The 17,122-nt window shown below is 53.3% G+C and overlaps 1 protein-coding gene across 1 annotated transcript in view; it reads right to left on the reverse strand.

Moving 5' to 3' along the window:
- FSTL4 (follistatin like 4) overlaps positions 1 to 17,122 on the reverse strand; it is a 396,568-nt gene that overhangs the window by 98,103 nt on the left and 281,343 nt on the right. Inside the window, exons 5-6 of the mRNA XM_058540354.1 lie at positions 16,153 to 16,346; positions 13,320 to 13,431 (exon numbers count right to left, since the gene is read on the reverse strand). Of these exons, the coding sequence (XP_058396337.1) occupies positions 13,320 to 13,431; positions 16,153 to 16,346 (306 nt within the window). The remainder of the gene's footprint in view (positions 1 to 13,319; positions 13,432 to 16,152; positions 16,347 to 17,122) is intronic.

Genomic DNA, 17,122 nt, shown 5'->3' on the forward strand with positions numbered 1-17,122 from the left:
AGCAGGCAGGCACAGTCAGACTAGTCCAACACGGGTCTTTTAAGTCGAGCTGCCCAGCATCTGAGCCCGTGAATATTTCATCTAGCCAGCTGCCTGGCCAGGCAGCCCACAGAGGGGCTGGGGCCTGCCGTCTGGAGGCCAGGGACCATGGGCTTGGGCTGGGTTTGTGCTCTTCACTCCAATCAAAAGTAATAACTTATCCCGACTTCAAAGCGAGTCGGGCACACAAGGGTGGAGGCTCAGGTGGGGCGTACCGGACAGATAACCCCAGTCTCTCCTCCTACGTCCATTTAACTCTGGGTTCCATTCTCCTCTCCAGAACCACCACTGCCCAGAACCATTCATCAGCTGGCACTCGAAGAAGCCAGCTGCTTCGAGTCTTCCCTCCTCCTGTCTCTGCTTCTCTTTCACAAAGGCTGCTTTCGAACTCTAACCTGATGGCAGCTGGCAGCCGGGGAGGCAGGGAGGCTGCCGGGAGTCTGGGCATGAATAATCCAAAGAGGACAATCAGCCTCTGAATGATGGAGAGCTGACTCCAGGGGACCAGGAGCCCTGCTCAGCTCCCGCCTTCATTGTTAATTTAGAGAACACAGGAAAACATCCAAAGTGGAAGCGCATGGACGTGTCTCTCCAATTAGATGCAGCTACCAACTGCTTCTCCAACTGGCAGCAGCCGCTGCTCCCTTCAAGGCTACACCGCCAGCACTCAGAAGGCCTCCTGTAGCCTCCCCTCCTGTCTGGGGAGGTGTGTGCACATCTTTGGCTGGGAGGAAGACGAGTTATGTGCTGTGTGCTCGGTGGGGCTGGGGAGGGTGAGACCTGGGAAACATTCACAGAACTTGAACTGTACAGGATGCAGTCAGTTAGACAATCTGCAGGGCTGATGTCTGCGTTTAGGGTAAGATATGCCAGATTGCCTCTGAGGTTCCCTTTGGTGTGACCACCGCTGTTCTCTTTCCAAACCCCCACCTTCCTCACAGCCACCACCCCTGCCAGTGAACAGTCCATGTTTTCTGTTTCTTCCCAAACCCGAAAGCCTTAAGCTTCATCAGGAAGTGCTAGCCATCAACTGTCCATCATTCTGCAGGACAGTAATTCTGGATGTGCCCCAAACCCTCAGGCCTCAAGGGTCCCTGGGGAGAGAGCTGCATCATTGCAGGTGTGGTCAGGACATGGCTGATGCTGGATTCAGCCCTCATCTTGTACCTACCCAGTTCCCTCCAGGGTGGGGGTGTGGTCTGGGAGACAAGACGACCACTGTCTTCACAGAGAGAGAGCCTGAGTGTCACTGAGTCCACTTGTCCACTCAGCACCTCCAGGTGTCAGGCTGGCTGGGCCTTGGGCCGGCCTTGAGGGCTTTCTCGATGCCCTTATTTGACCTCTAGTCTTTTGGGCCCAGCTCCCGACCCGTCCTGTCTGAGCCAGCCATAGGTGGCCTCCACTGACCCCTAAATCCCCCACCATGCCCTGTGCACTGGGCAGTGGTGGCCCCACATGTGGCCTGGTGCAGCCGCTCTGTGGACAGTGCTCAGCCAGGCAAGCTCCTCCTCCACTGTTGGCTCCCACCAAGGTGTCAGCAGGGTGCCCTGAGGGAGGGGTGGTCTGAACACACATGAAAGGCAGTGTTGTTCCCAAGCCAATCTTTCCCCGACTTTGAACGTGCTGTTGAGCGCCAGCGCACTTCTAAGCACTGGTGCGCAGAGGTGGACTTTGAAGATTGGGACCAACAGCAGGGCTGCACAGGGCTAAAGCGAGGGGCCTCTGGAAGTACTTTTATTTGTGGGAGCTGAGAAAGGATAAATACTTGACGGGTTTTGGGTTTGAAAGGACAGCATCCCTCCACGGGGGACCTGATCCCTGAGGGAGCATGGGGGCACCTGTTCTGAGTGACAGGCCTGCTCCCTGCAGCCCCATTTTCCCCGGTGGAGCTGAGGTCCACCAGTCCTAAGCGGCTCTTTTCACTGTGTCATCTGAAAGGGCCGTCAGTAAACACGTCTGAAAGTACCCGCGGCAAGTAGACGGCGGCATTCAGAAAGAAGATGCAGCGCAGGGGCCCTGCCCTCTGCAGCACACGTGATGAAGGGCCCTCAGAGAAGGCCCTTCTGAGGTGCCGCACTGATCCCAGCCCCCACCAATCTCAGAGTCACAGGTCACCGGGGCTCTCTGGATCTCGGCCTCTAGGGGAAGAAATGGAGACTCCAAAAGATCCTTTCTAGAGCTGGGTGTGTACCCAGAGCCCTAAGTGCTCAGGTCTGGAATTGGCAGACCTGGCTTTGCGTCGGGCTCTGTGTTAGCACCTGTGGCCTCCCAGGGCCTCAGTTCCTCATCTTCAGAACTTGGGGTTGGGAGGACAGGCCTGCCGGGTGCCTGGCGCAGCGTCTGGCACACAGCGAGTGCTCAGCCAGTGGCAGTTGCTGGAAGCAGCCTGCTCTGGAGAGCCGTGAGCGCCTCCCCAGTGGGGATCTGTTGGGAGAGGCTGGAGAGCCTTTGGGAAGACAAGTGAGCCCAGAAAAGGCACTCTGAGGAGCCGTCCGCCCTCCCGCACCGACCCTCCCACCACCTGTGGAGCAGGCAGTCATTTGGGCCCCATTTCCACTCCCACCTGATGCGATTTGCAATCCTGACTAAGTGTACAAACAGTTGTGCTTAAAGCACCTGTCTGAAGACAAAACACCCGTGCCATCTGGAGAATGGCTCCCCAAGGGCTCAGCCCACAGGCTGACTGGGGCTGCTCGCACACCAGGCTCCCTCCCACCTTCCCTGGGCAGATTGCAAGGACTCTGGAGTGGGATGCGGGATGGGGCAGTGCCAGAGGGGTTGGCATTCTGGCCAAAGCCCGAAATGGAAAACCATTGCCAAGTAGCCCCATGTTTTAAAGAGCAACAGTAGGCCACTTAGTGGTGAGGTCAAACCAGTCAGTGGTCCTCAGTGCGTCCTCCTCCTCAGCCCACAGGCAGGAGGAGCCTCAGGATTCATTGGAAAGTCTGTGCAGAGGAGAATGAGACTGATTTCCTGCTTGTACCTCTGCTGAGTCCAGCCCATGGTTCAACAAACTAGTTATGCGTTTGCTTGACCCAGGACCAACCTGGATCCCATGGGTCCTAAGATGACAGCAGCCTTCATAAGCAGAGGCCAAAGTCTGGGGACCCTAGAACCCTACCAAATCCTGTGCAAGCTAAAATGGGAACTTGGGGCTTGGAGCATATGGCCTGCCTCCTACCCAGAACCGGAATGTGTTCCCCTCTATCAGTGGGGAACACCTCCCAGGCTCCCACTTTTATGCTAAGTGCATTTTAATCCCAGTCCACTTCTTGGCTGTGGGCCTCACAGCGTCCAGCCTGGGAGCCTCCAGGAGGCATTTGGTAAAGACTTGTCAGATGCCACAGTTATAAAGGGATTTAAGAGTAGTTTTGTATTATCTAGTGGAAGGCCAGCTTTTGGGGAAAAACAAGTCCCACCAGGACAGCAGTGAGTGAAAAGAAGCAACCCAGCCATCTAGCTAACCCAACACCCCTGTGGAACCGTGGTGGGCCGCTAACCCCAGCAAGTGCCATGTGTGGGCAGTAAGATGGCCTAGGATGGCCTCCACCACCACAGAGAATGCCCGACCCTCTTCTTCATTCTCTCTGGGAACTGCCACAACCACTCTGAACCTTTCCTCTTCACTATAATTAAAAAAAATCCATAATGGTCTTTAGTCCTTTCAACAAATGTTTATCCAGCACCTACTACATACCAGGCTGCATATCCACCTACGGAAAGCTCTAGGCTTCTCTCTCCTGCTCCCCGGCCCTCCAGCTGGAACAAAAGGCCTCAGGCAATAACAAACTGGCCTGCTCTCAGATCAGCCCCTACTCTTCTTTTGCCTTTTTTTGCCTCCTGGGTTTGTTACTGCTGTGTTCCTTCTGCTGCTGTCCTCGTTCAGGCACTCTTGGTCTCATGGCCTCTGCCTATATTTCAACCACCTACCACCTGCCCGGCCCTCGGCCCTCCGCCCTGTGCCCTCCGCCCAAAGGGAGAGCCCGGGAGGGGCTGGGCTCTGGGCCAGGGGGAGGCACCCTCCGCCTTTGGGGCTGGAGAGTCACTCAGTGACAGTCTGATAAGTTAAGGACCAGGAGCCAGCAGGTGTTGCTGATGCAGAGGAAACCTAAGGTGGGTCACTGGTCTGTGGTCTGGGGTCTCCAACTAGCCCCTCATGTGCCACCTGAGTGCCTGTTTCAGACAGACAGCAGCAGCTTGGGTGTGCCCTTCCCTTCCTTTCTCCTCTTACAGGAGAAGATGCCTTTCTCAGCCTATCCAGGTCCTGTCTGTCCCCAGGACCTGGCTCTCCAGCCACCTCCTGCCAGGGGCCATCCTGGTGCTGGGGCTTCTGAGGGCCCCCAGCCCCGTGTGTGGCCCATATGCTGCCCCCCCAACCCCCCTTAGTCACTACTCCCATGTGAGTGGAGCCCTCTCGGACCCCTCTGCTCCCTGGCACCTTGTTCCTTGCACAGCCCACAAGCAGGGCCTGCGTAGTGGTGGTGGGGTCTTGCAGGGCACTGTCACAGAGCCTGAAAAGAAGTGGCTGGAAAGGAAGGAAAGACCACAAGGCAGAGGACAAGTGATCTGTGCTCCAAGAATCCTTCCTGGATGGGTATAGCTTTAGCGAGGGCTCACCCCTCAGAAACACACCAGGTGGGTCTTCTCCACACCTCAAAACACCTGGAGACTTCAGGTGCCGCAGATCCCACACCACCCACCTGGGCCACATGCACACTGAGGAGAAGGCGCTGCTGGCAGGACCAGGAGGCAACTAGGCTGGGGTGCACCCTCATCTTGCTTTCTGGGCTCTTCCCTGGAGCCTGGGTGGCAGCCTCAGCATCTGAAGAGCCTTTGGAGATCTGGGATCTAGATGGCTCCATCATTTACATCCCAAGCCTTCCCAGCACACCAATCCCAGGGAGCAAGCTTGGAAATCGGTAATGTGACCCTCAGTGCTTAACTGTATGTTGAAATCCTTGCAAAAGCTTTGCAAAAACACTGAGATTTATGAGGACAATACTGCGCTATCCTGGTAAAAAGCTGACATTTAAATTGTTCTCATTTTATCTTTGTAATGAAATTCTTTGTTTCCTCTGCAGCCATTTCTAAGTATTTACTAACATTCAGAGAGCTCTCTGTTCCATGCAAAATTTCAAGTTTCTCCGTGGTGCATAATGTTAGACTGGGCTGTGACATGTGAGCATAAGACCCAGACCCTGCTCTGCAGCCCTGTTGGGAGTTCTTACCCCAGAACAGAGAGGGACAAGGTATCCAGCCACTCCGCCCCTGCCTCTCCCTCCAAAGGGAGGGTTTAAAAAAATCACCAAAGTATCATATTTTAATGAGTTTTCTTTGCAATTTGTATATAATAGATTTTCAATAACAACCTATAATTAGTTCATTTTCTGATATTCAATTGCTCTGCATTAAGGCCATTGACAGCTTCCAGCTGGGATCTTTAAAAATGGAAAGTACTTAAGACTCAGCTCCTGACAACGGCTAGAAAGCGCTGTGCCCGACAATGCAGCTATTAGGAGTAAACCATTGGAGATGGGAAAGAGGCGGTCTGGGTTTGAAACTTCCAAGAAGAAACTGGCAGAGGAAGAGATGGCCAGCCAGCAGCAGTTCTGGATCAGAACTGACCCCTCCACGGCGTGATGAGGGGCGAGACTGTCCCACCCCAGAGCGCTGTACATGTGCAGGGGTCCCACTCTGTCCCCTCTGCTCCCCATGGGGGTGAGGCACTCACTGGATACCCCCCTCCCTCAGGGGCTGCCGATGGCTTTTCCAGCACAGCCAAGGTGTTGGAGGGGCGGGCACGCCCTCAGCTGTGTTTCTGTCTTCACAGAGAAGGGCGAGCCTGGAAGGACAGAGTTCAGGCACTGGAGCATTGCTTCCTTGAGAACTTAGACCACTGCCCTGCCCACTCTTTGGTCCTGGCAGTCATCACTGGAGATCTGAAGGCTCTAGTGGTGAGCGGGGCTTCCAAGGCCAAGTCCAGCTCTCCAGCCAATGCTCAGTGCCCTCTTCAGTGCCTTGTCTGGGCTGGTGCACCTGCAGCGCTGGGACCTTCCCAGCAACTCCCACAAGGCTGGGCTCAGGCTGGGGGTGGCCTCTGCAGATCCAAGCCACCGCTGCTTTCTCCCGGCCCCGCCTCTGCATCTGAGTTCTGCCCTCTGGGGCCCCGCCTAGCAGCCATTCCCTCTCATGAGAGCCTCCTCACTCACGCCAAGCCCTCTGCCCCCACCTATCTGGGTCACTGTTCTCCTTGCCCTTTGCCTGGCTATCTCCAGCCCAGTGTTCAGGCCTCAGCTCACTGTCCTTTCCTGACCTCTGTGTGGAGAGCAGATCCTCCCTCCTGACCCTGCACCCAATTATTCTCTGTCTCAGCTCATACTGTGTGTGGTTGTTGTCTGTTTCCCAACTGCCTCCCTGCCAGACCTGCAAGCTCCCTGCTGCAGGGCCTGGCGGTCTTGCCCACATCTGTGTGCCCTGCCTGGTGCTTGTCATGGAGTGGGCTCTGTGAGTGCTTGCTGACCTCACCTTTCTTCCTCCTCCGAAGCTTCCCAGTCTGTTTCTGAATCTTTCCTCACATGTGCCTCCCCACCCTGGCCACGCTCCTCTGAAATGTTGTGGTCAGCTGGCCTGCTCCTTAAATGGAGGCTACAGTCCAAGTGTGCCTGAGTGGAGAGAACAGGCCGGCACCTCCCCGCCCAGACGCTCGCCCTCCTTTGATAGAGCCTGGTCCACGCCAGCTTCGGGGCAGACATGCCCAGTCTTCCCACAGTGATAAGTAATGATGGGGCTGTTTACTGTAATATTTCTGGTGCTGACCTGCGTCAGGGAGCTTGGGTTTCTGTGCTCAAGAGGCCTGCCCTCCCATTCTGCCAGGGCCCAGCCTGGGGTGCCTTGAGCCGCCAGGGTCTCCAGTTTTCAGCAGGACCTGCTGTGTCTTCCTCTGTGGGTTTCGCCTTTGCCCTTTGTGATGCGGCCTCAGGGAGGGAGGTGGCCACGGGGGCCCAGCAGGGGGCTGTGCTGAGTGTGTTTCAGGTTCCCAGGAGCTGAGCTCAGAGGAAGTATAAACCCACATTCTATGCTAATGAATGATTTCCCAGGTGCACGGGTTTGCACACAGATGGCAAAGCTGACCTCCTGGTTGGGTGGCAGGAGCCAGAGGGGCTGAGCCTGGACCTCCGGGGCCAGGGTTTGCTGCCTCTGATGCCGTGGGCTGCAGGTCTGAGGAGCAGCGCTGAGCAGGAGCCTTATCTCCACACACAGTTGTCGGAGGTGGAGGTAATTAAGCAGCGGGCAGGTGGCCTAGCAGCCCAACAGAACACTTATCCTGAGGAGGGCTGGGCCGATTAGTGGCTCTGGGAGCAGGATGGGAGCTTTACGAGACCAGCAGTTTTGTCTTCATTAAGGGAGCACTAGGCCTATGTGGGCCTCAGGGGGTCTCCTCACACCCCTGTCACTCATCCAGGGGATCAGGGATGTCGGGGCTGCTGGGGTAACCACAGGGGTGCCTTTGGTGGCCCAGTCTGGCCTGGCTGGTGCTCCCCCACCAGGGGTCCTGGCTGTGAGGCCCCAACAAGACGCTTCCTCTGTTCCCCCTGGAGACATGCAAAGGCTCTCTGGGACCCTTGGTGACAGTCACAGTGTGTTTGGACCCCCCTGCTTGCCAAGTGTATTTCTCCATATACATCATCCCCTCTGAGCGAACACTTACCAAGGGCTTCCTAGGTGCGAGACCCCATGCTAGGCATGAACACATGGTGAGCAAAACAGCCTCTGCCCTCATGAAGCCTGTGGTCTAACGCGGGGCCGGATAACCATGACATGGCACAGGGTGAGGGGGGTTGGGAGGGAGGGGCTGTGGGAACAGACAGATATCTTCGTTATCACCATCACCACCTCCATCACTGATCTACTGGTTAATGTTTACTTGTACCTTTGCAAGGTATTATTCTAATCACTTTATGTGTATTGTCTCATTCAGTCCTGAGTAACCCTATGTGGTGGTTATTATGCCCATTTTACAGGTGAGGAACTTAATGCCCAGCTTAACCTCTAGCAAGGAACTATTCAAGGTCACACAGCCAGTAAGTGGCAGAATCAGGATTCGAACCAGGTCTGACCCAGTCCACGCTCTTAACCACCAGGCCACAGCCTTATTACTGTGTAGAGATGAACCTAGGGCTGCGGGCACACAGAGGAAGGTGTGTAGGGCTTGGTAGAGGGAAGAAAAATTGAGGAAGACTTCCTGGAGGAGGAGATCACTGAGCTGGGACTTGAAACCTGTGGACAGTGAGATTCTCCTCACTGGAGAATGCTGATGATTAGCAAAGCGTGTTTAAATGCATGAGAAGGTTCTGGAATCAGGCATTTGGGTCCAATCCTGGTTCTGTTACCTGCTGGCTGTGTGACTTTGGGTTAGCAACTTAAACTCTCCAAGTTTCAGTTTCTTCATCTGTAAAGTTGGGACATAATACACAGTGCTGACATACGACAAATGTTAGGTGTTGTTTTATATGACCAGAGTATTAAGAGCCCATTACTAACTAAAGTGATATTGACAAGCAAAATCAGTCAGATGGCACACTGACGTTGGCTTCAGAAGCACACAGCAAGCTCATATGGAAGCTTCCTTGGAGCCCATCTCTCTGCCCTTGAGGTGAGGAGCAAGCACCCCCACCTCTGTCCTTGGGAGGAGGTGGTGAGACTCACAGCACCTCTGTCTTCTACTTCTCGATTCCCCCTGTGGCCGCTCCAATTTAACTGTTTTATGCCCTCGAGCAAACGAGGGACCAAGGGCAGTGAATCAGTTTTTTGGTGGCTGGATTTGCAAGTCCTGCGGGAGGCAACCAGGTTCTCCCTTTGGGGTTGGGGAGTCTTCACACTAATGGTCTTAGCCTCAGCCAACACCGAGACCAGTGCCAGTTACCGCTTGCTCTCCAGACTCAAGAGCTGAACAGATTAAGAGAAAATTTTTGATAAACCCCATGCTATCTGAAATTTTGTTACTCATGATCCCAAACTCAGGAACCAAATGGAGTGGGATAAAGTGATATCCTTGCCATCGAAACTCCCTGTCTGAACTCACCCTGCACGGATAAGGAGCCAGATAGATCTGGGGGAGGGATACTTGCCGTTGTTTTGTTTTACCATCCTGCTTATCACAGCGGGGCTGTGAGAACTGACTAAGATGATGTGTCTGGCCTGTGCTGGTCATTATCCATTCCAGAGGATAATGATGTGCGAGGCGAAGCTGCACCATCCTTTCATTTTGCAGCAACAATGGCAGAAAAACAGCTGTAAATTCACTGGGTGACCATTTCATCTGTTTCACAGAGTTGCCCTGGATACAGAGGTATTGCAATAATCAGAGTAAATCACTGTTTTCCTTTCTGCTTGCCTGGAGCTGAGGGAGGGTATCTGACTCTCACACAGCCAGCTCCCTGTGGTCCTCCTGACATGAGTTCTCCTCCTGAACACTATGCATCGTGATCCCAGAATGTTAACACGGGAAGCCCTTTATCCTGCACTGCTAGCTGCTCAAACCCTTCCTTTGCGTCCAACACACTGTTCTCATAGGATTAATTAAAAGGACAAGTATCTTTCTAAAAAGCAGAAGAAACTTGTAATGAATTTAAAGTGAGAGAAAAATCCTCGTTTAAGCAACATGTTTTTCCCACGATCCCAACCCAAGCATTCAGAAAAGTGCAAAAACATGCATTATTGAAAAGCTTTTTAATTGAGCAACTTTTAGACGAATTTACTGTGATGAACAGATAGGGCCAGCACGCATCTTGCTCACCAGTGACCCTGGGGCCTGAATCGCTGCTTCATAGCAGGGACCAGTGGTCCTGCAGCTTGTCGGAGAGTGGGGGGGAAGGGTGAGGGGCACATGCTGAGAGGACACTGTGTCTTGAGTTCCAAGTTCAGCCCGTGGTTTGGAAAGCCAAAAGCAACTTGAAGAGAACGTTTAGGTGATAAATGGAGGAAGAGAGGAAGGCCACCCTTATATTTCACTCCTGTCACTGCACAGAGATGGGCGACTAGGAGCCTTAGCTCCATCTGAGAGAAAGGGACTGAATTGACTCCCAGGGCTAAGGGACTGGCCTCTGCCCTCCTCCCTGGGGAGGGGCCACCTGTTCTGCAGAGCCAGGAGGAGGGTGCAGTCCCCCTGTGAACCAGCTCAGCTGAGCATGGCAGCCACCAGCCACAGGATTCCCGGCATTGACGTCAGCCACCTGTAGACAATGGCAAATAGTGGACCAGCCTGGGCTAGGCCAGCTGCACGAGAAGATAGGATTTAGGAGATGCCCCAACACCATAAACTTGTAAATACAACCCACTTCTCCAGGGAAAAGGCCTCCAAACCCATCATTTAATAGAGTGACTGAGCCCGTGCCAGGAGTCACCTCACAGACCCTCCCCTGCCTAGTACCCAAGGACCTGGCAAAATAGAGACTAGAAAATACAATTTTAAAGTGTCAACCTCTGCCAGCCCATCAGCTCCAGTTTTTAAAATTAAATCCAAAATTTTGTTGCTGAAATGTTTGAGATATTACGTTCTGAGTTTTAGTGAGATTTCTTTAATGCCCATTGATTTCTGGGTAATAAGTTGTACCTCTATGTCTCATTTCAATTACCTATTTAACATTCACTGAACCATAAATCCATTCCCAGAGCTATGGGGATTTAGAGTTCCCATGACTTTGAAAAACCATTGATCCCTATGTGCTCTGAGGGGTTGCATGTCAAGTCTTCATAGCCGGTTAACTCATTCTGTGGCTTCCTTAATGGCTGCAAGTTTACATTTTATTGCATATTTATTATTTGGGTTGGGCTGTGATAAATGGTTTGCCTGGTTCAAAACAAGTCCAAGGCAACAGCAGAATCTAATTTGCTTTAAAAATGATGATTATAAAGCTTTTCAAATAATAATCCAGGAATGAAGGGAACACACACCACGTTGCTCTGCATAGATACACGGCTGGAGGTGAAGTGATGACTTCCCTCCTTTCCCACGGGCAGCTCTGGCTTATAATGACGTTCATTGGAGAGGCCCAGGGGCCTTCTCTTTCATCAGCGGCCACAGGGTTGCTTCCATCTCCTCGAGAGTAAAGCCAATAGCTTCCTGTTTGGCCCCAGACCGATTCCCAAGAACAGAGCTCATGAAGCAGAGGCTTCTGCGGTACTGGGTACCAGGATGGTGCCTGTGCAGTGCCATTCTCTGCTAAACGATGCCATTGTGGGACATCTGAGTGGTGGTGCCTGGTGTATCCCCCCAAATCCTTGAAGTCCAGTCTTGGTCCCTGGCTCTTAAATGCACCGACATTTTCCTTCCTAGTGACTTTTGCAGAGGGGCCTTGGACCAGAAAGCACTGCTGGGCATGTCTCAGAAGTGTCCCCAGAACTCATGCTGCTGCTTTCCTGATGAGTAGGGCTGCTCACCCCGCCATCTGCCCTGACATCTCTTCTTGCTCGTGTCTATGGGATCAGAATCATTGGGGGTCTCGGTTTGGGGAAGGTGGATGGAGAGGATATTGCAGGAGGCAGATGCTAAGGACAGGAGGGAGGGTCTTGTCCAGGGTGTGCAGGTCAGTGCTTAACAACTGGCTCTCCAGAGGAAAAAAGTACCACTCCCCCGCTTTTGTAGCATTTGTATAGTATAAATTTCTGCTGTGTAAACACTCCCAGCATGGCTGATTTAAAGCCACCAACTATATAACTATTTGCCTTGCAAAAGCCCTGAAGATCTAACCATCAGCTCTCACGAGCTGGGTCTATGGAGTCGCTGATACTACCACACATTCTTAGAGATTTATTTCAGGGAATAAGCTCCTTGATCTGCAAAGCAAACACCTTCCACAGCAGGTTAAGCTCACCAGACATTCACACCTTATGATGAACTACTGCACGTAGACATGAGTTTTAAGAGTGGGCGGGGAGGAGGAGGATGGGGGACCGTACCGAGTCGCAGGATATGAAGCAGGGCCCTGTAACTGGGGGTTGGACTTGGGTCCTTGGCAACAAGGATGCCGTGAACTAGAAAGGCACCGCCTGCATCAAGCTCACGGACATTTCCCACAGGGAGGAATCACACTCGTTTCTGTCCTCTTATGTCACAAGCACCTCTTCTATCCGCCAAAAGAGCCATTCTTGCCAATGAATCATGAGGACTACTCAGGCCTTGTGAATGTTTGGAATAACAGCAGCACAAAGAGATGTCAACAGGAAGCAGGAGTACCTTGCTGAAAAATGGAACTCCAGGAGGAGGTTGGGGTTGGGGGTGAGGATGCCAGGGTCTGTGTCTCAGGGTACTCAGTGCAGCCTGGGGGTCTCACACCTACTTCCCAAATTCCAGGGCCTGCAATTAGGAGCTGTGCAGGTCACATCCAAGGGCACATCACACAGGGCGCATCACACAGGGCGCACACGTTACCTGCTTTAAGCAGAGCCTGAATGCTGTCTGACATAAAGGGCTTCATCTTTTGGGGCCAATAATGGCCCCTCTTGTCTCAAGTTTGGGCCCAGCACTGCTTTCCCCTCTCGTCACTGCTGACCTCTGTCCAGAGCCATCTGGGGCTCGTTCTCAGATCTCGCGTCTCTTGGAAGCCCCGTCCCAGCTGCCCCTATAGTTGACATGAGCTAATCTCTTGGAGGAACCCACCATGGAAAGACACAGGTCCTTGGGTCATTCTACCCACTCTCGGGATGCACCAGGACCCCCAGAGGGTCTGCTCTGAGCGCCTCCTCCGTTTTCACATATAGCATCTCCCTTCTGTTTTTCTCCAGGGAATCCCCACCTCTCTTCAATCTGGACCCTCACTCTCCATTGTCGCTGGTAGTGACTGCTCCCTCTCCTGCTGGCCAAGCCTCCAGAACCCTCCTGCAGGATTTGCCCCCAGGCAAGACTCCCCAGTGGGGCCAGGCCATAGCCTGGGGATAACCCTAAATCTGTTCCCTCCATATGCAGTCATAGAATCCCCCAGGGGTGTCCCGCAGTGCCCTCCCAGCCACGCTTAGATTGCAGTCCTGGGCTCCTCCAACAACAGCGAGAAGAGCGTTTATCCAAAAGGAACAGAGCCAGCGTCCCTCTCTCCCACCCACTCTCCTTTACCCTTAAACTCAGGCTTGTTGCAAAACAAATTCAGCTACTTTCACCTATAAAAGAAATCAACCTTGGAGACAGCCGAGCACCGATTCCAGACCTTGACACCATTTTGGTGCAGGAATGCCTGCAGAAACAAGCCCGTTTGCCCACTGGGGCCCCGGACTGGGGCCTGACTTACGGAAGGCTGTGTAGAACTCATGCAGGGTCAGGGAGCCATCATTGTTGTAGTCATCAAATCGGAGGAGGTCGCCCGGCGAGCACCCAAGGAAGTCCTCCTCCTTCAGCACGTGCTGCAGGAAGGCAACAGGGCCAGAGTCCGAGTGAGTTCAGAGCTGTGGGTATTGCTGGGAAATGGCTCAGGCTCTGGTCACTGCCTGAGGGAGGGGTGAGGACTCCAGCACCTGAAGCTCTTTAGTTTTGCCTTGTCTGATCCTCTCGTTTTATAGATGAGAAAACTGAGGCTCAGAGAGGGGAAGGGACTTTCCCAGGGTCACACAGTGATTGGGGCAGAGTTTGTTAGTGTTCAGTCTGTGCAGACAGACCCCAGACAGTCTGAGATGGGAAGTGTCCATGAGGCTACCGGTCTACCCCTCTGTGCTACAGACACGGAAACAGAGAAGAGAAGGGGCCCGATCAGATAAACCCAGCAAATAGTGGCTGAACTCAGCGTGGGAGCCGAGGTCTCCTGGCTTACAGCTGTGGAGAGCTGGAAGGTCATTGCTCCATCAATGTGTCCCTCCTCCCCCTCCACCAGCCCTTAGCAATCTCAGAGCAGCGCCTCCTAGCTGCAGCACACCCCCCAGAAAGGGGCAGCTGCTGTTCTGCTGATCTAGGCCTGGGCCCCGTCTCTGCCTGCCTTGTCCTGTCCTGTCCTGCAAGGGACACAAATGTTTGCTCTTGGGATTCTGACACGGGGGCCATGGGTGGGCCCTTGTGAACTCCTTTCTGGATATGGGTTGGGCCACAGGGCACAGAGGCCTCCCCATCATGACCAGCCACATGTCACAAGGTGACTAAGGGTAGAAATTCCAGGCGCCCTTATTCAGCTGGAGCCAGAGGCTGGTGGTGTGTCAGGAACTAGAGTCTTGCAAGGAAAATGCTCAGAATAAAATCTCAGAAGAGAGGAGATGCTTTCATTTTATTTTAAGGGGGACAGAGGCATTTTCTCTTTATTTAACAGTCTCAGCTTGGTCTGCTATATTAAAGGCAATTTAATGTGATGATGTTAAAAAAATGACTCTTCACCCAGCAAGTGAGAGTGTTCGATAAAAGGGAGATCAACCATAATGCCCGAAATCAATCTCCCAAAGATGAAAATTTCCCTTTGTCTGTTTCTGCATTGGAAATTGATTAACTTTTCCTAGGACCAACAAGTTTTTCCCCAATGCATTTGATTCAGCGTCAAGGAAAGGCCCATGTTAGCTGGCCTCTGCTTGGCAGATTTATGAACTGGACTTTAAATACATTAAATTTTAAAGAGGAAATCATAGTCCAATTACCATGCTTGTTAATGGCTTCAGGTGCCTTGGGGCATGCCTCTGCCAGCTTAGAGCAACACGCCTAGGAAGGTTCTATTTACTTGGCAATCACCTGGGACCCACGTGGGCCTGGGGTGTCAAGAGCCCACAGCTGCTTCTGTCCAGGGCAAGCCAAAGCCGCCTGCCTTGGGGGCTCCCTGCACAGCCTGTAGTGCGGAGAATTGCCAGATGGTTCTTCCTGCAGGTAACTGTCACTAACAGGACCTGGGCTTTTCCCAGAGCAGCTCAGGTCATCTGTGGGTCCCTGCCCTGCCCCTGGGGGTCTTAGCCATCGCTGGGGGCCAAGTGCTGATGGGGGTGGTAACATGCTGGCTGGCATAGCTGAGACGGTGTGTCCCTGAGAGGCTGTGGGCAGCAGGCCTCCTGGGATGCAGGCCCTGGATGGACTTGCATGTGTTTCCCAGTTGTGGGCAAGCAGAGTAGGGCCTGCAAGTGCCTTGGGATCTGTGGTTCCCAGTACTCCCTGGAAGCGGGCTCTGGACTGGCTGCAGTACGGGGCCGTGAGGGAGGGACCCTGAGTGACAAAGCCACCAGTGACTGCTCCATACTTGGGTTTTGTTGGCACTTGCTGGCCCCACCAACCTGCTTGGGGAGGCTGACTTCGCCCTCTTTGCATATCTCTGTACCTGCCTGGTGTGGCTCCAGGGCCCCAGGCCCAGATAGACAAACCAGCAGAGCAGGAGCAGGAGCGCAGCAGGCCCTTCTGGCCCACCCAGCCTGCCTTTCTGCCACGGGAGCCTACAGGCCCTCCCTGCAGCTGGCAGCGGCTGGGGCCCCGGGTTGCTCTTTCTTCGCTTTTTCTGCTGCAGACACTAACTTCCATCACATCACCTTGTAGCTGGACAAAGGGACTCGGGTGCTGTGTCAGGAGAGGGAAGCAAACCACAGGGCCCACTCCAAGTGATTTCCCAGCCAAACAGCAGTGCTTGGGGCTGGATGCGGGGCTTCCTGCCAGCAAGCAGGCTGGGGTTTGGGTCATTGATACCTGGATAGGAAAGAATGGAGAGATCCTGGGGGAGAGGACTTGGGGACGCCCAGGTCACAGCTCCAAATGTATTTGGTGGAAACCAAATCTGTTTCATTTTCACCTTCCTGCTGAGGAAAGTAAAGGACTCAAGGAAGAGATGTGTTTCCTAATGAAAACATCAGTGACCAGCCCCTCTGAAGTGTGTGTTTTGCCCCAGAGCTGAGAGTGCTTCAGAGCTTGTTTGTAAATATCAGCTGATGGTGGCTTGTGGGGAGAAGACACTGACACTGTTTTCTTTGTAAGAGATTCTCAGAGGCGTTGAGCACAAGCTCTCCAACTCCCAGGAGAAGAGTTTCTCTTGCAGGAGAGAGGCCTCCTTGGCGTCCCATTAGAAAGACAGTTACAAACGACTCTCCTGGTGTGCATCTCCCCGGTTCTCTTCATTTACGTGCTGAATGGGAAACTGGATGCCTCCGTAATTCAGTTTCACCGAATGCCGTACCCACCTGAGCCAGTTCAGAGTTGCTGAGGCGGCCGTCACCATCTGCATCCAAGTCTTTAAACAGAGATTCCACCAGGAGGCGCTTCTGGGAGGCAGGGTCTTGTCTGCTGTCCCCGTCCTGGAGTGGCTGCAGGCGGGTCTGGAGTGCCAGAAGGACATTCTTCAGGCGGGCGTAGTCGGCCATGGTGCACGGGTCAGCTGGAAGAGAAGATGAGGTCATGGCAGCAAGACTCCCCCCTTGGTTGAGAAAACCACCCATCCTGCTCATAAAGGCTTACTAGGCATTTACTCTGTGCAGTGCAGGCGGCAACTGGAGGGGATGGGACCCGTTGGTCTGTCTGCCCACCAACCCATCCCATCGATATTTATTGAGCACTGGATACATGCTGCACATGATGCAGATGCTGGAGGGAGCCTGTCCCACAGGTACTTACCGAGCACCTACTACCTGCCAGACACCGAGCCACTGCCAGATGAAACGGGAAAGTTCAGCTAAGGGAATTCACAGCCGCGGCCCCACAGCGGCTTTAGGAAAGCCGCCCCAATTCCACTTTGTAAGAGCTCATTTTTGCCTTAATCCTACCTTAAAGGCTGCTTTTGAATACTTGGCTTCATAGATTAGGGAGTTTTAGTTAACAGGACTAATAAGCCCTGCTTAAGATAATTAGGTACACTCCTCAAGCTGGATTACTTCAAGCCAAACGTGTATGCAAGTCTGTGACCAAGAAACAAAAGGAAGCTTTACGAAATTAAAACCCAAGCACACAGCCCATTACTCTTAGGCCTTTTATCACAGGCGTGCTTGCTGAACAGCATCAGAACCACACAGTGTTCTGGCAAATGAGGCCTGTGATGCACTGCGACATGACATGGTTTATCTTGCTGGTGACAGGCCACTGGGATGAACCCCAGACAGGGCTCAGCCTATAAACTGAGGCTGTGGGGCTATTAGCAGAGCAGGACAGCCCCTCCAG

Source organism: Diceros bicornis, chromosome 1 (assembly GCF_020826845.1).
Source record: "Diceros bicornis minor isolate mBicDic1 chromosome 1, mDicBic1.mat.cur, whole genome shotgun sequence".
NCBI classification, from domain to species: Eukaryota; Metazoa; Chordata; class Mammalia; order Perissodactyla; family Rhinocerotidae; genus Diceros; species Diceros bicornis.